Source organism: Oncorhynchus mykiss, chromosome 17, assembly GCF_013265735.2.
Source record: "Oncorhynchus mykiss isolate Arlee chromosome 17, USDA_OmykA_1.1, whole genome shotgun sequence".
Lineage (NCBI taxonomy): Eukaryota > Metazoa > Chordata > Actinopteri > Salmoniformes > Salmonidae > Oncorhynchus > Oncorhynchus mykiss.
The window spans coordinates 82,732,070-82,753,521 of record NC_048581.1 but is presented as its reverse complement, the minus strand read 5'-3'; the positions used below and the strand labels follow the sequence as shown (position 1 = coordinate 82,753,521).

The 21,452-nt window shown below is 41.7% G+C and overlaps 1 protein-coding gene across 1 annotated transcript; it reads left to right on the top strand.

Annotated features, from left to right (window-relative positions):
- The first annotated feature begins 3,863 nt into the window (after nucleotides 1–3,863).
- zgc:66479 (uncharacterized protein LOC327541 homolog) lies at nucleotides 3,864–20,564 on the top strand. The gene is made up of 4 exons (XM_021570024.2): nucleotides 3,864–4,287; nucleotides 10,976–11,454; nucleotides 18,598–18,745; nucleotides 19,187–20,564. Exons 1-4 carry the CDS (start codon nucleotides 3,961–3,963, stop codon nucleotides 19,583–19,585), a joined length of 1,353 nt encoding a protein of 450 aa, XP_021425699.2. The 5' UTR covers nucleotides 3,864–3,960; the 3' UTR covers nucleotides 19,586–20,564.
- Nucleotides 20,565–21,452: the final 888 nt, after the last annotated feature.

Sequence of the window (21,452 nt, the reverse complement as noted above, 5' to 3'; positions counted from 1 at the left end):
CCCTCTTTGGACACTGTGTTAATCTTTTTGGGATAGGGGGTAGCATTTTCACTTTTGGATGAATAGCGTGCCCAGAGTGAACTGCCTCCTACTCTGTCTCAGATGCTAATATATGCATATTATTATTAGTATTGGATAGAAAACACTCTGAAGTTTCTAAAACTGTTTGAATGTTGTCTGTGAGTATAACAGAACTCATATGGCAGGCGAAAACCTGAGAAAAATTCAACCAGGAAGTGGGACATCTGAGGTTTGTAGTTTTTCAAAGCTTGGCCTACCAAGTACACATTGAGATATGGATGAGGTTGCACTTCCTAGGGCTTCCACTAGATGTCAACCGTATTTTGAAACTTGAATGAGGATTCTACAGTAAAGGAGGGGCTCATGAGACCTGTTTGAGTCAGTGGTCTGGCAGAGAGCCTTGGTCTCACTACGCGCGCTCCCGACAGAGTTACCTCTCGTTCCAGTGCTTTTCTCTGGTTGGAACATTGTTGGAACATTGGAACATTATTGATGTTTTATGTTAAAACATCCTAATGATTGATTCCATACATCGTTTGACATGTTTCTAAGGGACTGTAACGGAACATTTTGAGTTTTTGTCTGGATGAAATGCTCGAGCCTCATGAAGATTGTTTACTGGGCTGAACACGCTAACAACAAGTGGCTATTTGGACATAAATTATGGAACTTTATGGAACAAATCAGTCATTTATTGTCGAACTGGGATTCCTGGGAGTGCCTTCTGACGAAAATCATCAAAGGTAAGTGAATATTTATGATGTTGTTTCTAACTTTGTTGATTCCAACAAGGCGGATATTCCTCTGGCTGTTTTGGGTTCTGAGCGCCGTTCTCAGATTATGCTTTTTCCGTAAAGTGATTATGAAATGTGACACAGCGGTTGCATTAAGGAGAGGTATATCTTTAATTCTGTGAATAACACTAGTATCTTTTATCAATGTTTATTATTAGTATTTCTGCAAAATCACTGGATGTTTTGGAATCAAAACATTACTGCATGTAAGACGCCAATGTAAACTGAGATTTATTTTATATTTATATGCACATTATCGAACAAACCATACATGTATTGTGTAACATGATGTCCTATGAGTGTCATCTGATGAAGATCATCAAAGGTTAGTGATTAATTGTATCTATATTTCTGCTTTTTGTGACTCCTATCTTTGGCTCGGAAAATGGCACAGTGTCACTACTCTGGACGGTTCTGACTTAAAATATGTGGACAACTACAAATGCCTAGGTGTCTGGTTAGACTGTAAACTCTCCTTCCAGACTCATATTAACCTCTCTAGGGCTAGCGTCCCACCTGGCCAACATCCAGTGAGATTGCAGAGCGCCAAATTCAAATACAGAAATACTCATTATAAAAATTCACAACAAAAAAAACATATTTTACATAGGTTTAAAGATGCACTTCTTGTGAATCCAACCACGGTGTCAGATTTAAAAAATGCTTTACAGACAAATCATTACAAACAGTAACCAGCCAAGCAGAAGAGTTACACAAGTCAGAAATAGAGATACAATTAATCCCTTACCTTTGCTGATCTTCATATGGTTGCACTCAGAAGACATTCATTTACATGTTCCTTTTGTTCGATAAAGACTCTTTATATCCAAAAAACTCAGTTTTGTTCACGCATTTTCTTCAGTAATCCACAGGCTCAAACGCAGTCAAAACAGGCAGACAAAAAATCCAAATATTATCCGTAAAGTTCATAGAAACATGTCAAACGATGTTTATATTCAATCCTTGTTTTTAGCCTAAATGATCTATAATATTTCAACCAGACAATAACGTTGTCAATATAAAATGTAAACAAGAAAGGCACTCTCTCGGGATTACGCATGAAAAAGTTCTGTGACTCGACACGGATCCACTCATTCAGACTGGTCTTACTCTCTAATTTATCAGAATACAAGCCTGAAACAATTTCTAAATACTGTTGACATCTAGTGGAAAGCATAGGAACTGCAATTTGAGTCCTAAATCAATGGATACTGTAGAAAACTACAAAACCAACAAACAGAAAACTACTTCCTGAATGGAGTTTTCTCAGGTTTTCACCTGCCAAATAAGTTATGCTATACTCACAGACACTATTTTAACAGTTTTGGAAACTTTAGAGTGGTTTCTATCCAAATCTACCAGTTATATGCATATTGTATCTTCTGGGCCTGAGTAGCAGGCCGTTTAATTTGGGCATGCTTTTCATCCAAAATTCTGAATGCTGCCCCCTACCCTAGAGAAGTAAGCATCTCCAATCCAAAATTAAATCTAGAATTGGCTTCCTATATCGCAACAAAGCATCCTTTACTCATGCTGCCAAACATACCCTCGTAAAACGAACCATCCTACCGATCCTCGACTTCGGTGATGTCATCTATAAAATAGCCTCCAACACTCTACTCAACAAACTGGATGCAGTCTATCACAGTGCCATCCGTTTTGTCACCAAAGCCCAATACACTACCCACCATTGCGACCTGTTCGCTCTCGTTGGTTGGCCCTCGCTTCATACGTGTCGTCAAACCCACTGGCTACAGGTTATCTACAAGTCTCTGCTAGGTAAAGCCCCTCCTTATCTCAGCTCACTGGTCACCATAGCAGCACCCACTCGTAGCACTCGCTCCAGCAGGTATATCTCACTGGTCACCACCAAAGCCAATTCCTCCTTTGGTCGTCTTTCCTTCCAGTTCCCTGCTGCGAATGACTGGAACGAACTGCAAAAATCTCTGAAGTTGGAGACTCATATCTCCCTCACTAGCTTTAAGCACCAGCTGTCAGAGCAGCTCACATATCACTGCACCTGTACATAGCCCATCTATCTACCTACCTCATCCCCATACTGTATTTATTTATTTATCTTGCTCCTTTGCACCCCAGTATCTCTACTTGCACATTCATCTTCTGCACATCTACCATTCCAGTGTTTAATTGCTATATTGTAATTACTTCGCCACCATGGCCTATTTATTGCAATCACTGTATATAGACTTTTTGTTTTATTTTGTTCTACTGTATTATTGACTATGTTTTGTTTATCCCATGTGTAACTCTGTGTTGTTGTGTGTGTCGAATTGCTATGCTTTATCTTGGCCAGGTCGCAGTTGCAAATGAGAACTTGTTCTAAACTACCCTACCTGGTTAAATAATGGTGAAATAAATACAAAAATAAGAAAAAGAGAATTAATCATTTTACAGTGTGTGGCTCACTGCTGGGCCTGACCTGTGTAATCTTATGGTGATGCAGTATGTAGGCCAGTTTTGAGCATGACCCAGGCATATACTGGGCCAGAAAAATACAAAGTATGTGGCCCACAGCTGTACCCGAATAATTTCTCTACCTGTGTTGAAGAGGGGCAGGGCTCAGGGAACATTTTAAATTGTGATTGACAGCAGTGGGCCCGCTAAAAAATCATGGCTATATATACATTTTTTCGAAATATATTTACTGTATGTTCACATGTGCAAGAAAATTATTGATATATTTCTTACATACATTTTCCTAAGGCCTAAATATGTTCAACTGTCAAAATATATATATATATATATGACCATAGGCCTACTACATTAGTTTTCTGAGGTGTCATAGAAAAAGGGTTAAAAAGGCGTACATTGTCCATTTAATATCAGATCAAACTTCAATAAAGAGGCGTATAACACGCGACAGTAGCCTTTAAACATTGTATGCAAGTTACATTCGATTACAAAACACATTGAGCTCTAGGCTACTAGAGCAACTCCCGACCACAACGAGGAACGAGGGGGTGTCACGCTTCTGATACTAACATTAGAACACTTGCCTGACTTCAGTAAATGTCCAATGAATGAACGGGGTGTTGCAGAGTAGAGAGAGCACAGTAGCATACCCTAATAAATCGAAGCACCACTTTATCTCGAGCAAGACGAGTGCCATCATTCTCCCTGTCTCATGTCTCCTGTGTACGTGAGTCTCTCTCCAGGTAACAAGGTATCCAAAATGACTAAGCGCAAATCAAAGACTGCCGCCAACTTCAAGCCAGAGCGCGAGGACAACTCTTTCTTAATAGAATCCCACCCAGTGTCCAAGTCGCGAAGAAGAGTAAATCAAGTTGCGCTGCCATGCATGTTGTTCCTTATGGTCGCGATTGGAGGGGCATCCGCGGGCTGGTTTTGCCTGCAACAGCAACAATCCATTGATCAGCTATCAGAAACGTTTAGGGCCATGCAAATAAGAATCACCAAATTTCAGCAGCAGATGGGCCTGAGAGACGCACAGGTAATGGACTGATCTGATTCTGAAATTGTCATATGACCATGAGTAGGCTATGTCGTTGATCTTTGCAGTAATGTAAATCAAATGAGCCCGGCTGAGAATGAGAAGGGCTTTGGAGTTGTTATTAAAGCATTGACGGAGAAAGGAATTGGAAATATTGTTAGCATCAATTCCTCCCATCACAGAATATACACTGAACAAAATTATAAACGCAACATGTGAGGTGTTGGTGGTCCCATGTTTCATGAGCTGAAATATAAGATCCCAGAAATGTTCCATATGCAGTAAAAGCTTATTTTTCCCTGTTAGTGAACATTTCTCCATTGCCAAGGTAATCCACCCATCTGACACGTGTGGCATATCAAGAAGCTGATTAAACAGCCTGATCATTACACAGGTACACCTTGTGCTTGGTACAAAAAAATGGCAATCTAAAATGGGTAGTTTTGTCACAAGATACAATGCCACAGATGTCTCAAGTTTTGAGGGAGCGTGCAATTGGCATGCTAACTGCAGGAATGTCCACCAGAGCTTTTGCCAGATCATTTAATGTTAATTTCTCTACCATAAGCCGCCTCCGTCATTTTTTGGAATTTGGCAGTACGTTCAACTGGCCTCACATCCGCAGACCACAGATATGGCATTGTGTGGGAGAGTGGTTTGCTGATGTCAAGGTTGTGAACAGAATGCCCCATGTGCCGGTGGAGTTATGGTATGGGCAGACATAAGCTACGGACAATGAACACAATTGCATTTTATCGATGGCAGTTTGAATGCACAGAGATCCTGAGACCCATTGTGAGACCTATTTTTTTTTAAATGTTATCTGTGACCAACAGATGCATATCTGTATTCACAGCCATGGGAAATCCATAGGTTAGTGCCTAACGAATTTATTTCAAGTGACTGATTTCCTTAACTCAGTAAAATCTTTGAAATTGTTGCATGTTGTTTATATTTTTGTTCTGTATAAAATATGAAAATGTTGATATATTTATATTTTGTCATCATCAGTTTATGTTGATGTTCTGATCATGATTGAATACCAGCATGTGCCATGTGCATAGGATGTCTACAGCTCTTTTTGAATTGATCTTTTTGGTGAATGTCGGGAACCGAATCGCACCGGTGAAAGAGATGTTCATTTGGCTCCCTGTTTTGCATACTGTTACGACTGCTTTATGAGCTCAGAACAACGTTTTTCTGCAGATGTGTTACAAAATAATTATCTAAAGAGGGTGAATCCTCGCTTCAGAAACAATAATTAGTGGGGATAGCACGTCAATCTGAGCCAGGTAAACATTTATTGGAATGCTCATTTCACGATCTGACATAATGGTAGCCTACCCTTTCCGCTTCACATTGGAGATGTGCAATTATTCATGGTTATAGATCTTTTCGGGAACTGAGCCAAATGAGTCGGCTCACCGAAAACACTTGGAATGCCCATCGCTACAGCATATAGTTCTACAGTAGGTTCTATATCAGGGTTCCACAGTAGGTGGCTATTTGGCACTACAAGTTTTCTGAGCACATAATTTTTGTTTATGGACATAAAATAATATTAAGTCACTATGAAATCAGCTCAAAGTCATTTTAATTTCAGAAATCTATTCCCAAGTATTTCCACTCATTATTTAGAGGCATATGTGGTCATATCCCAATGTAAACAAGGGTTGAAATAATTCTGTTTTTGTCAAATACTATATCTGTTTGGGATTATTGTGATCAATTTGCGGTGTACAAATTGATTATAACTTTGTTCCGGCCCTCTGACCATCTGCTCAATGAAAAATTGACCCATGGCTGAATGTAATTGGGGACCCCTGGCCTATACTGTACACATGCATACAGGATAGGATAGCTATCTATATATAGTATGCTACCAGTCTGCAAGTTCATGCTCATGTTTCCCAACCACACATGTTGAAATTAATGGAAATGACATTTGTTAAGCAACGGAACAAACAGCAGCAGCTGTTTAAAGATCAGTCAGGACCTCCCTCTACCCTTTAACACTATCAAGCTATTTTCACAGCCCTGTATGCCAGCAGCTTGCCTGGCTACCCAGACTCCTTGCTCTGGCCAAAAGCTACGTCACGTCCATGGACATTAGTTTCTTCTCCGCAATGGATCTGAGTACATCCCCAACCCTTTACCGAATTCTAACACATTCGGGGCTGTCTGATTGATCCAGAAGCCAATAGGCTGGGCCAGATCCAGAAAACACGTGGGTAAAGTGTAAAGCGGCAGTTTGAAAATCCGTCATTGGCTTGGATGCTGTGATTGGTTAGAGACTCCGTGATTGGTTAGAGTTGTTTTGTACAACACCCCTCGTGCCACTCGTCAGCACAAACAACTTAAATGATGGCAACTTAAGATAGAGCAGCGGAAGATTTAGTATGAGTTATCAGGCTAACCAGAAACAGCTGTATGACTGAATGTCCTTGTAGGTAACAGATATTAAACGTGGGTGAGGAAAGTCAGCATATGAAATGTGGCAAAAGGTCACAAAGTTCAAGTGGGCCGAATACTTTCGCAAGGCACTGTATATTCCTCTTCACTGTAACCAGAACCACAATACAGTATTGCAGGTTCTCTTTCTTAGTTCTTGGTGTTTGTTGTTGGTCCAGCACTGATGTGGAGAATATTTTCCTATTCCTTGTGTATTACTGGAATCAGAATTTCTATGTGAATAACAGGGATGAGCAGGTGCCGATAAGGTCAATCAAAATCTATTTGTTTTTTTACAAGTTGCAACAGGGAGACAACTCCAGCACAGAAGCAGAGAAATGTCTAACTAGCCGTCTCTGAGAAGGCCTTTACATCCTAAATCAGCAGACAACTGCTCTGGAAACACCAGCCAGAAAGGCTTGTTAGGAAGTCAAAACAAAATGCAGGGGCTTTGTAAGCTGCTACAGAATCACACAAGTATTTGTCGGTCCTTACACCTCCAGACCGGCGTCAATCACTATCTACAGATATTTGATAAATATTTCATCTCTAACATAAAACATTGAGTCTAGTGACCATTAACCCTAAACTCTTCCAAACAGAACACTGGAAATCATGTGTATTACAGAAAGGTAAAAAACATAAATATGCTAAACATTGTGTTAATCACTCTAAACTGAATGAATCTGATTCATCTTAAATATTGCCATTACAACTACTCAATACCACAACTTGTTTTCCTCAGAATTGCAGTGTAACTACACCGATATAATAATGTAACTGTAACACAAGCTTTTGGGGCTTTTTAAATATTCTTATTTTGTCTATTTTAGTAAATGAACGGACAACAATACTTTTATTGCTACTTCCAGCTATTTTGCTTACATCTACCTTACCTGTAGTTAAGTCATTATACATTGCCTCTTTCTTCAAGTGCTGGATTTTCACCATCAGCGGCCAATCCACCATTCAATCTGACTCCAACCCTCTGCTGTCCACAGATGAACCCATATTTCCTAGTATAATTCTATTTAGCTATTTATTTTTGCAATGCATCCTTCCATTTTACTATGAGGTTTTAAAGGGGTACTGAACCTCCCTATTTGTAACTTTTCTACCGATATTGACATTAACAATCATACCTCGACCTGAATCCAAACGTGAGCCACTGCTGGACAGTAGCAGAACAGATGATCTATTGATTCTGTTTCCTCATGGCAGAATCTGCACAAGGCCGACTGTTCAATGCCCCATATATTGAGCATTCTTTTTGTAGCAAGTGTTTTATATAATAGCTTAAATTGTAAAAAACTGATTGATGTGTCAATTGTTGTTTTACATGTCAGTTCATAGAACCAATGCCAAGGTATTGGGACATTAACAACCTGTTCCCAACTGACTTGATTTTATGCGGTATTGCTGTCAAACCTTTTTACTTTAATTCTTTGGGCTAGGGGGCAGTATTTTGACGTCCAGATGTGCGTGTCCAAAGTAAACTGCCTGTTACTCAGGCCCAGAAGCTAGAATATGCATATAATTGATAGATTTGGATAAGACACACTCTAATGTTTCTAGAACTGTTAAAATAATGTCTGTGAATATAACAGCACTGATATGACAGGCGAAACCCCAAGGACAAACCATCAAAAAATAATAATAATTCAGCTTACTACTGTTTCCAATGGCTGTCATGTTTATTGTGAGGCAAAATCCTCCCAGATTGCAGTTCCTACGGCTTCCACTAGATGTCAAAGGCTTTAGAAAGAGTTTCAGGCTTGTTTTTGGAAAAAATTAGCTAGAATTTGTAGTTTTTCTAAGTGGCTCCCATTTTGGCTGTAGTGTTTGCATACTCGTGGATAAGAGCGGGTTCTTTGTTGTTTATCTCCGGTAAAGACAATAACGATTCTCCGTCTTAAATTTGATTGTTTATGTACGTATTAGGGTACCTGAGGTTTGATTATAAACGTTGTTTGACTTGTTTGGAGAAGTTTATTGGTAACGTTTGGGATTCATTTTGTATGCATTTTGAAGGAGGGAAACCGGTGGATTATTGAATGAAGCGTGCCAGCTAAACTGAGTTTTTGGGGATATAAAGAAGGAATTTATCAAACAAAAGGACCATTTGTGACCATTTGGGTAGTTGGGACCTTTTGGAGTGTCAACAGAAGATCTTCAAATGTAAGGCATTTATTATATCGCTATTTCTGACTTTCGTGGCGCACCTGCCTGTTAGAATTTTTTTTTACATGCTTTTGTATGCAGGCACTGTCCTCAGATTATCGCATGGTGTGCTTTTGCTGTGAATCCTTTTTGAAATCTGACACTGGATTAACAAGAAGTTAAGCTTTATTTTGATGTTTGACACTTGTATTTTCATGAATGTTAAATATTTCTCTTTCTATCATTTGAATTTCTCGCTCTGCAATTTCACCGGATGTTGTCGAGGTGGGTCGCTAGCGGAACGCCTGCGCCAGAAAGTTTAAGTGAAACTGATTTTGAAGTTGAAATTGTAGCCAACTCTGTATGACCATTTAAAAAGGTTGATACTTTAAACAGGGATCCATTGTCAAGCCACCGAAAATGTAAGGTTTTCATCTGCAATAAAGCAAAGAGACCAATCTTAATCATAGGATGGGCCTCTCATAGTAGCTTGCTAGAAAACCAATTTGGATTTAAGTACAATTTCAGTACAATGTAGGCTTTAAGAGAGAGGTTTAATGCCTTAATATTTTACAGTTTTAACCCTCCAAACTCATGTTTGTTTTATAAATATGCTCATTTCTCTGGTTCGCCATTCCAAATAAAGTAAAATGTTTTTTTCTCACATTATTTAAAAAATGATTCTCTTGGGTCAGAGCCATGGATAAATATGTGAACTGCGAAATCACTACAGAATGAATTAGTGTAATCTTCCCTTAAATAGGTGTTTCCCTCTTCACGGTTTCAAGATTCTACTGTATCTGTTTTCAATCAAAGTTAACAGTTGTAAGATCGCTCAACTTTTCTTGGATATGTACCCCAAGCATATCGACTTCACCATCCGCCCGTTTAATTGGGAGACCACGTGCAATTTAAAGTTTGTATTGTATAGACAGCCAATCTGTAATATAGTACACTAATTGGGTTTTAGTCCAGAGAAACTGGAGAAATTATCCATGTCCTCAATGAGGCCTTTCAAAGTTGAAGATTGAGGATTCGAGAACTTGACTCATCGGCGTACATCAATTAAAATCAATCAAATGTAAATTTGATACATTATTTGTCTTCAGGAAGGCAGTGAGTTTTACTTTTTTTTTGAGGAATGGGAGATATTCATATAGCTAGTGAGTGAGTTCATGTATGAAGTCAATCATAAGATTCACAAAACTATAGACCGATAGTTTTTTTTATTTTCCAGGTCAAGTTTTGGCTGTTTCAAGAGAGTCTTTATTACTGCCACTTTTAGTGAGTTTGGTACACATCCAGTGGATAGGGAGCCATTTATTATGTTCAACATAAGAGGGCAAAGCACAGGAAGTAGCTCTTTCAGTAGTTTAGTTGCAATATGGTCCAGTATGCAGCTTGAGGGTTTAGGGGCCATGACTGTTTTCATGAATGTGTCAAGAGATACAGGACAACTGAGCTTTGGAGAAATATGCAGATTCAAAGAGGAATCATAATTTTCTTTCTAATGATCATGATCTGTTCGTCGAGGAATTTAATGAATTCATCACTGCAGAAGTGAAAGCCAACCTCTCTTGTTGAATGCTGCTTTTTGTTTAGCTTTGCGACAGCATACTTTTTTTGGGGGGGGGGTTGTTCTTATTCTCCTCAATTAGGTTGTAAAAATAGGATGATCATGCAGCAGTGAGGGCTCTTGAATATTGCACAGTGCTTTCTTTCCAAGCTAGTCGGAAGACTTCCAGTTTGGTGGAGGGCCATTTCCGTTCAATTGATATTTTTGTCTCTTCCCTTCATTTTTAACCCCTTAATGTTATCATTAGATCTAGCAGTTCAATGCCAATAGCAAATAGGTATGGTGACAGAGGGCAACCCTGTTTTACGCCTCTTGACAATTAAATTGTTGTACATGACTTTTACCCATCTTATGAGAGACTTTCCAAATTTGAAGAAATTCAAGCACTTATAAACAAATTCTAGACGTATCAAATGAATTCTCAAAATCTGCTATAAATATTATACCTTGTTTCTCTGGAACACAAGCTTTAACCGATATCTGTTTTTTAACCAAGCCCAGATGAGATCAGGAGGTCTGATCGAGGAGAGGATACTGGCTTTGGAGGCAGCTCAGAAACAGGCCCAGCAGAAGGCGGAGGTTACCCTGGCAATGTCAGAGCAGTTGAAGAGCATCGACCTCAAATCACAGTTGTGGTCACTCCACAACGAGATGAACACCAGACTGGCTGAGTTCCAGAAGGTAGCCATCTCCTCCGCAGCCCTGCAGGCCATGATGAAAAACAAGAGCGATGACTTCGAGTCGGTCAAGGAGAGCGTGGCGGCCGTTTCAAGCTCCAACTCTGCGCTAGCAGTGAGCTTGGCGAGGATGACCAGCACAGTGGACAACGTCAAATCCAGTCTGGACGAGCAGGTGTCTACGGTGGACGGCTTGACGTCACAGCTGGAGGGACAGGTCACTGAGCAGAGGGAACTTAGAGAGTTTCTGAGTCTTCACAGGGTAGTGCTTCATAACAACCACCAGGAAGTGGGTGAAATCAAGTAAGCTTGGGTTTTAGTGAATCTTATGATTAACTTCATGCATGAACTCACTCCCTAGCTACAATGGGGCAAAAGGTATTTAGTCAGCCACCAGTTGTGCAAGTTCTCCCACTTAAAAATATGAGAGAGGCCTTCATCATAGGTACACTTCAACTATGACAGACAAAATTAGAAAGAAAAAAACCCAGAAAATCACATTGTAGGATTTTTAATGAATTTATTTGCAAATTATGGTTGAAAATAAGTATTTGGTCACCTACAAACAAGGAAGACCTGTAACTTCTTCTTTAAGAGGCTCCTCTGTCCTCCACTCGTTACCTGTATTAATGGCACCTGTTTGAACTTGTTATCAGTATGAAAGACACCTGTCCACAACCTCAAACAGTCATACTCCAAACTCCACTATGGCAAAGACCAAAGAGCTGTCAAAGGACACCAGAAACAAAATTGTAGACCTGCACCAGGCTGGGAAGACTGAATCTGCAATAGGTAAGCAGCTTGGTTTGAAGAAATCAACTGTGGGAGCAATTATTAGGAAATTGAAGACATACAAGACCACTGATGATCTCCCTCGATCTGGGGCTCCACGCAAGATCTCACCCCGTGGGGTCAAAATGATCACAAGAACGTTGAGCAAAAATCCCAGAACCACACGGGGGGACCTAGTGAATGACCTGCAGAGAGCTGGGACCAAAGTAATAAAGCCTACCATCAATAACACACTACGCCGCCAGGGACTCAAATCCTGCAGTGCCAGATATGTCCCTCTGCGTAAGCCAGTACATGTCCAGGCTCGTCTGAAGTTTGCTAGAGAGTATTTGGATGATCCAGAAGAAGATTGGGAGAATGTCATATGGTCAGATGAAACCAAAATATAACTTTTTGGTAAAAACTCAACTCGTTGTGTTTGGAGGACAAAGAATGCTGAGTTGCATCCAAAAAAAAACATACCTACTGTGAAGCATGGGGGTGGAAACATCATGCTTTGGGGCTGTTTTTCTGCAAAGGGACCAGGACAACTGATCCGTGTAAAGGAAAGAATGAATGGGGCTATGTATTGTGAGATTTTGAGTGAAAACCTCCTTCCATCAGTAAGGGCATTGAAGATGAAACGTGGCTGGGTCTTTCAGCATGACAATTACTGTATTACTGTGATTACTGTATGCCTTGCTATATGTCTCTCTCAAATGTCAATATGCCTTGTATACTGTTGTGCAGGTTAGTTATCATTGTTTTAGTTTACAATGGAGCCCCTAGTTCCACTCTTTATACCCCTGATACCTCCTTTGTCCCACCCCCCACACATGCGGTGACCTCACCCATTACAACCAGCATGTCCAGAGATACAACCTCTCTCATCATCACCCAGTGCCTGGGCTTACCTCCGCTGTACCCGCACCCCACCATACCCCTGTTTGCGCATTATGCCCTGAATATATTCTACCATGCCCAGAAACCTGCTCCTCTTATTCTCTGTCCCCAACGCCCTAGGCGACCAGTTTTGATAGCCTTCAGCCGCACCCTCATACTACTCCTTCTCTGTTCCGCGGGTGATGTGGAGGTAAACCCAGGCCCTGCATGTCCCCAGGCACCCTCATTTGTTGACTTCTGTGATCGAAAAAGCCTTGGTTTCATGCATGTCAACATCAGAAGCCTCCTCCCTAAGTGTGTCTTACTCACTGCTCTAGCACACTCTGCTAACCCTGATGTCCTTGCCGTGTCTGAATCCTGGCTCAGGAAGGCCACCAAAAATTCTGAGATTTCCATACCCAACTATAACATCTTCCGTCAAGATAGAACTGCCAAAGGGGGAGGAGTTGCAGTCTACTGCAGAGATAGCCTGCAAAGTAATGTCATACTCTCCAGGTCCATACCCAAACAGTTTGAACTACTAATTTTGAAAATTACTCTCTCCAGAAATAAGTCTCTCACTGTTGCCGCCTGCTACCGACCCCCCTCAGCTCCCAGCTGTGCCCTGGACACCATTTGTGAATTGATCGCCCCCCATCTAGCTTCAGAGTTTGTTCTGTTAGGTGACCTAAACTGGGATATGCTTAACACCCCGGCAGTCCTACAATCTAAGCTAGATGCCCTCAATCTCACTCAAATCATCAAGGAACCCACCAGGTACAACCCTAACTCTGTAAACAAGGGCACCCTCATTGACGTCATCCTGACCAACTGGCCCTCCAAATACACCTCCGCTGTCTACAACCAGGATCTCAGCGATCACTGCCTCATTGCCTGTATCCGCTACGGAGCCGCAGTCAAACGACCACCCCTCATCACTGTCAAACGCTCCCTAAAACACTTCTGTGAGCAGGCCTTTCTAATCGACCTGGCCCGGGTATCCTGGAAGGACATTGACCTCATCCCGTCAGTTGAGGATGCCTGGTCTTTCTTTAAAAGTAACTTCCTCACCATTTTAGATAAGCATGCTCCGTTCAAAAAATGCAGAACTAAGAACAGATATAGCCCCTGGTTCACTCCAGACCTGACTGCCCTCGACCAGCACAAAAACATCCTGTGGCGGACTGCGCTAACATCGAATAGTCCCCGCGATATGCAACTGTTCAGGGAAGTCAGGAACCAATACACACAGTCAGTCAGGAAAGCTAAAGCCAACTTCTTCAGGCAGAAGTTTGCATCCTGTAGCTCCAACTCCAAAAAGTTCTGGGACACTGTGAAGTCCATGGAGAACAAGAGCACCTCCTCCCAGCTGCCCACTGCACTGAGACTAGGTAACATGGTCACCACCGATAAATCCATGATTATCGAAAACTTCAACAAGCATTTCTCAACGGCTGGCCATGCCTTCCGCCTGGCTACTCCAACCTCGGACAACAGCTCCCCCCCCCCCGCAGCTACTCGCCCAAGCCTCTCCAGGTTCTCCTTTACCCAAATCCAGATAGCAGATGTCCTGAAAGAGCTGCAAAACCTGGACCCGTACAAATCAGCTGGGCTGGACAATCTGGACCCTCTATTCCTGAAACTATCCGCCGCCATTGTCGCAACCCCTATTACCAGCCTGTTCAACCTCTCTTTCATATCGTCTGAGATCCCCAAGGATTGGAAAGCTGCCGCAGTCATCCCCCTCTTCAAAGGGGGCGACACCCTGGACCCAAACTGTTACAGACCTATATCCATCCTGCCCTGCCTATCTAAGGTCTTCGAAAGCCAAGTCAACAAACAGGTCACTGACCATCTTGAATCCCACCGTACCTTCTCCGCTGTGCAATCTGGTTTCCGAGCCGGTCACGGGTGTACCTCAGCCACGCTCAAGGTACTAAACGATATCATAACCGCCATCGATAAAAGACAGTACTGTGCAGCCGTCTTCATAGACCTTGCCAAGGCTTTCGACTCTGTCAATCACCGTATTCTTATCGGCAGACTCAGTAGCCTCGGTTTTTCGGATGACTGCCTTGCCTGGTTTACCAATTACTTTGCAGACAGAGTTCAGTGTGTCAAATCGGAGGGCATGCTGTCCGGTCCTCTGGCAGTCTCTATGGGGGTGCCACAGGGTTCAATTCTCGGGCCGACTCTTTTCTCTGTATATATCAATGATGTTTCTCATGCTGCGGGCGATTCCCTGATCCACCTCTACGCAGACGACACCATTCTATATACTTCCGGCCCGTCCTTGGACACTGTGCTATCTAACCTTCAAACGAGCTTCAATGCCATACAGCACTCCTTCCGTGGCCTCCAACTGCTCTTAAACGCTAGTAAAACCAAATGCATGCTTTTCAACCGTTCGCTGCCTGCACCCGCACGCCTGACCAGCATCACCACCCTGGATGGTTCCGACCTTGAATATGTGGACATCTATAAGTACCTAGGTGTCTGGCTAGACTCTAAACTCTCCTTCCAGACCCATATCAAACATCTCCAATCGAAAATCAAATCAAGAGTCGGCTTTCTATTCCGCAACAAAGCCTCCTTCACTCACGCCGCCAAACTTACCCTAGTAAAACTGACTATCCTACCGATCCTCGACTTCGGCGACGTCATCTACAAAATTGCTTCCAACACTCTACTCAGCAAACTGGATGCAGTTTATCACAGTGCCATCCGTTTTGTCACTAAAGCACCTTATACCACCCACCACTGTGACTTGTATGCTCTAGTCGGCTGGCCCTCGCTACATATTCGTCGCCAGACCCACTGGCTCCAGGTCATCTACAAGTCCATGCTAGGTAAAGCTCCGCCTTATCTCAGTTCACTGGTTACGATGGCAACACCCATCCGTAGCACGCGCTCCAGCAGGTGTATCTCACTGATCATCCCTAAAGCCAACACCTCATTTGGCCGCCTTTCGTTCCAGTTCTCTGCTGCCTGTGACTGGAACGAATTGCAAAAATCGCTGAAGTTGGAGACTTTTATCTCCCTCACCAACTTCAAACATCTGCTATCCGAGCAGCTAACCGATCGCTGCAGCTGTACATAGCCTATTGGTAAATAGCCCACCCATTTTCACCTACCTCATCCCCATACTGTTTTTATTTATTTATTTTTATTTTTCTGCTCTTTTGCACACCAATCTCTACCTGTACATAACCATCTGATCATTTATCACTCCAGTGTTAATCTGCATAATTGTAATTATTTGCCTACCTTCTCATGCCTTTTGCACACAATGTATATATAGACTCCCCTTTTTTCTACTGTGTTATTGACTTGTTAATTGTTTACTCCATGTGTAACTCTGTGTTGTCTGTTCACACTGCTATGCCTTATCTTGGCCAGGTCGCAGTTGCAAATGAGAACTTGTTCTCAACTAGCCTACCTGGTTAAATAAAGGTGAAATAAAAAAAAAAAAAAAAAAAAATGATCCCAAACACCGCCCGGGCAACGAAGGAGTGGCTTCGTAAGAAGCATTTCAAGGTCCTGGAGTGGCCTAGCCAGTCTCCAGATCTCAACCCCATAGAAAATCTTTGGAGGGAGTTGAAAGTCCGTGTTGCTCAGCAACAGCCCCAAAACATCACTGCTCTAGAGGAGATCTGCATAGAGGAATGGGCCAAAATACCAGCAACAGTGTGTGAAAACCTAGTGAAGACTTACAGAAAACGTTTGACCTCTGTCATTGCCAACAAAGGGTATATAACAAAGTATTGAGATAAACTTTTGCTATTGACCAAATACTTATTTTACACCATCATTTGCAAATAAATTCATTAAAAATCCTACAATGTGATTTTCTGGATTTTTTTTCTTCTCATTTTGTCTGTCATAGTTGAAGTGTACCTATGATGAAAATTACAGGCCTCTCTCATCTTTTTAAGTGGGAGAACTTGCACAATTGGTGGCTGACTAAATACTTTTTTTTGCCCCACTGTATATGAATAGTGAAAGTTACTTGATGGCAGTAATTTATTTGTCTTGACTATAGGCAGGAGCTTGTCCTGACAGACGCACGGTTTTTCTTGGTCAGGTCACATGCTTAGATAAAATATACAGTGCCTTGCGAAAGTATTCGGCCCCCTTGAACTTTGCGACCTTTTGCCACATTTCAGGCTTCAAACATAAAGATATAAAACTGTATTTTTTTGTGAAGAATCAACAACAAGTGGGACACAATCATGAAGTGGAACGACATTTATTGGATATTTCAAACTTTTTGAACAAATCAAAAACTGAAAAATTGGGCGTGCAAAATTATTCAGCCCCCTTAAGTTAATACTTTGTAGCGCCACCTTTTGCTGCGATTACAGCTGTAAGTCGCTTGGGGTATGTCTCTATCAGTTTTGCACATCGAGAGACTGAAATTTTTTCCCATTCCTCCTTGCAAAACAGCTCGAGCTCAGTGAGGTTGGATGGAGAGCATTTGTGAACAGCAGTTTTCAGTTCTTTCCACAGATTCTCGATTGGATTCAGGTCTGGACTTTGACTTGGCCATTCTAACACCTGGATATGTTTATTTTTGAACCATTCCATTGTAGATTGTGCTTTATGTTTTGGATCATTGTCTTGTTGGAAGACAAATCTCCGTCCCAGTCTCAGGTCTTTTGCAGACTCCATCAGGTTTTCTTCCAGAATGGTCCTGTATTTGGCTCCATCCATCTTCCCATCAATTTTAACAATCTTCCCTGTCCCTGCTGAAGAAAATCAGGCCCAAACCATGATGCTGCCACCACCATGTTTGACAGTGGGGATGGTGTGTTCAGCTGTGTTGCTTTTACGCCAAACATAACGTTTTGCATTGTTGCCAAAAAGTTCAATTTTGGTTTCATCTGACCAGAGCACCTTCTTCCACATGTTTGGTGTGTCTCCCAGGTGGCTTGTGGCAAACTTTAAACGACACTTTTTATGGATATCTTTAAGAAATGGCTTTCTTCTTGCCACTCTTCCATAAAGGCCAGATTTGTGCAATATACGACTGATTGTTGTCCTATGGACAGAGTCTCCCACCTCAGCTGTAGATCTCTGCAGTTCATCCAGAGTGATCATGGGCCTCTTGGCTGCATCTCTGATCAGTCTTCTCCTTGTATAAGCTGAAAGTTTAGAGGGACGGCCGGGTCTTGGTAGATTTGCAGTGGTCTGATACTCCTTCCATTTCAATATTATCGCTTGCACAGTGCTCCTTGGGATGTTTAAAGCTTGGGAAATCTTTTTGTATCCAAATCCGGCTTTAAACTTCTTCACAACAGTATCTCGGACCTGCCTGGTGTGTTCCTTGTTCTTCATGATGCTCTCTGCGCTTTTAACGGACTTCTGAGACTTTTACAGTGCAGGTGCATTTATACGGAGACTTGATTACACACAGGTGGATTGTATTTATCATCATTAGTCATTTAGGTCAACATTGGATCATTCAGAGATCCTCACTGAACTTCTGGAGAGAGTTTGCTGCACTGAAAGTAAAGGGGCTGAATAATTTTGCACGCCCAATTTTTCAGTTTTTGATTTGTTAAAAAAGTTTGAAATATCCAATAAATGTCGTTCCACTTCATGATTGTGTCCCACTTGTTGTTGATTCTTCACAAAAAAATACCGTTTTATATCTTTATGTTTGAAGCCTGAAATGTGGCAAAAGGTCGCAAAGTTCAAGGGGGCCGAATACTTTCGCAAGGCACTGTACCAGTTCAAATGTTGGTTCTAATATTCTATGGCTCATTGAGTCTCTATCTGTCTGTGTTTCAGGGAGTTGCTGGAGGAATGGCAGGCCAAGAAGGCCCAGACTCTGGAGCAGCAGCTGCAGTTAGTGACCAGGACCCTGGATGAGCAGCACATCAGCTCCCAGAGCATGCACCCCCATCTCAAGAAGCAGCTGGAGGCTGTTCACAGCCAGGTAGGCCCCACTTCCACCACAGCTAATTATTACATTTCTATATCCGTAGACTGCAAGGAAAATGAACAAGAAAGTATTCCTCATCTTCTACATTTTTTTATGAAAGAACATATCATGGTTTTGAGGCTTATAGTGTAGACTTACACACAGTGCTCTTACAAAAGTAATTATATCTGCTTTCTGACACATACAGTAAGTTAGTCAAGTATTGTATAACTTCAGGTTGACTTAATAGATCGCTCTGATCTGTAAACACCAAACCTGCGTGATCAGAGAAAAGCAAATCCTTTTATCGACAAAGGGTTGAAAATGTTAAACTAATATAAAACTAATATTCGAGAGGAGCATTGTAAGTGTGTAACTCTTTCAGACACCATACACGATGACCCATGCTCGAGTGCCCTCTTGAATGTACAGTATGGATTGTTCTCTGTGTTCTAGCTGGTGAATGGTGGTCCACTCAGCCAAGAGGAAGTAGACTCCGAGGCGGCAGAGGCCTCGGAAATGGCAGAACGGGAGCATGAGGTAACAGAGGAAGAACCTGCTGAGGAGGAGGTAGAGGAGGACTTTACTGAGGAGGCAGTGAAACAGGAAGCTGAAGAGGAGGACGTTACTGAGGAGGCAGTGGAACAGGAAGCTGAAGAGGAGGAAATGGAGCAGGAGGAGTCAGTGGAAAAGGAAGTGACAGAGGAGCCAGAAGAACAGCTAGTTGTAGTGGAGTCATTGGAAGATGGTGTCACAGAAGAGCAACTGGAGGAGGAGGAGCCAAAGGATGAGGAAGAGGAGATTGATGATGACAATGACTTCCCAGAGGACTGGTCTCCTGAGGAGCAATGGTAGAAGGAAGAAAAGGTTCAGGCACACGTTGCTGACTCTGGTATGGCTAGAGCAGACATTTTGACAATTGAAACATTACTGTATTGAAAGAAGTAGGAGGCCACTCAACCAACATGAGGCGTGGTGCATTGACAAAAATGTGATAATCATTGAAAAGATAAAGGCGCAATGCTAACTCACCATTAAAAACACTATTTTACTTAAGCAACTATTAATAGCCTGACAAAATTATGACGTAGGGGCCTATATGTACATGTCCATTCCCTCTGTATAATTTTTTTGATGAAAGTCATTGATGAAGGCCCGAAATGTGACATTTTTAATAGTCGCTTGAATAACATAATGATACAGTATGTCTTTAATGGTGAGCGAGTGTGGGCCATTTCCTTTTTAATTAATCATACTTTACTGCATTGCCAGAAATTAAATTACATTTGACCAAAATGGCGAGGTCTTATGGAAATATTAAAGATATATTTCTAAAGATAAAGATGAGTGCCTATTGAGGACCCACTCCTCAAGACCCACACCCTCATACAGGGTCTTTAGAGTTCACCAGGAATACTTCAGATAAAAATAAAGACTCTGTCAGTGCCAACTGTTAACAGTTGTCTGTACCTAAGTAAGCAGTCTGAAGTTTTCTGTTCTCTTTTTAAATATGAATTTCAGAGCAATAACATCCTTTTTTAAGATGAGTGACAAAAGCTACTTTCCAATTTGTTGGCAAAGCCGCAGAAGGTCCAAACACTTACCAGCTTGGTTATGAACTTATTTGATAATGTTTCAGTTGTAAATGTCCTTACTAAAAAGTTGTAAATCAAAATGTGTGTGATTATTTGGTTTTGATTTATGTAAATACATTTTCTTAACTGTCCATATTATTGACCTAGCCTACATTCAGTAGCTGGGATTATTAATGGAGCCTCATTTTATTTCTGTCATGTTATAGATGTGACATTTTCAAACCTGCAAATTGCATCACAGATGTAATTCATGCACTTTTGTAATAAAAAAAGTGTATACTTTATTTATTTACCTCTGCTTCTGTCCTCTTATTTGTTGTAGTTAATTATAGCCTAACAATGATTTAAACCTCGATTTACAAGAAAGCTGTTAAAATATAATTATTCAGCTCATGGTTTAAGTTCATTTATTTGAGCAACTGAAAGCTTGCCTCTGTCTAAAAGAGAATGGAATGAAACCTTGACCGTAATGTGATCTGTAACAAAACACCTTCTCACAACCTCTCCCCAAATGTTATTTATGGTGTTGGCTTAGCCTATGGCTGTAAGAACAGTATAGACCTGTGCTGGACATGCTGTACATGTGGTTGGAGTTTCCCCTGTCTGGTGCTGGACATGTTGTACATGTGGTTGGAGTTTCCCATGTCTAGTGCTGGACATGCTGTACATGTGGTTGGAGTTTCCCCTGTCTGGTGCTGGACATGTTGTACATGTGGTTGGAGTTTCCTCTGTCTAGTGCTGGACATGTTGTACATGTGGTTGGAGTTTCCCATGTCTAGTGCTGGACATGCTGTACATGTGGTTGGAGTTTCCCCTGTCTGGTGCTGGACATGTTGTACATGTGGTTGGAGTTTCCTCTGTCTGGTGCTGGACATGTTGTACATGTGGTTGGAGTTTCCCCTGTCTGGTGCTGGACATGTTGTACATGTGGTTGGAGTTTCCCCTGTCTGGTGCTGGACATGTTGTATATGTGGTTGGAGTTTCCCATGTCTAGTGCTGGACATGCTGTACATGTGGTTGGAGTTTCCCCTGTCTGGTGCTGGACATGTTGTACATGTGGTTGGAGTTTCCCATGTCTGGTGCTGGACATGTTGTACATGTGGTTGGAGTTTCCCCTGTCTGGTGCT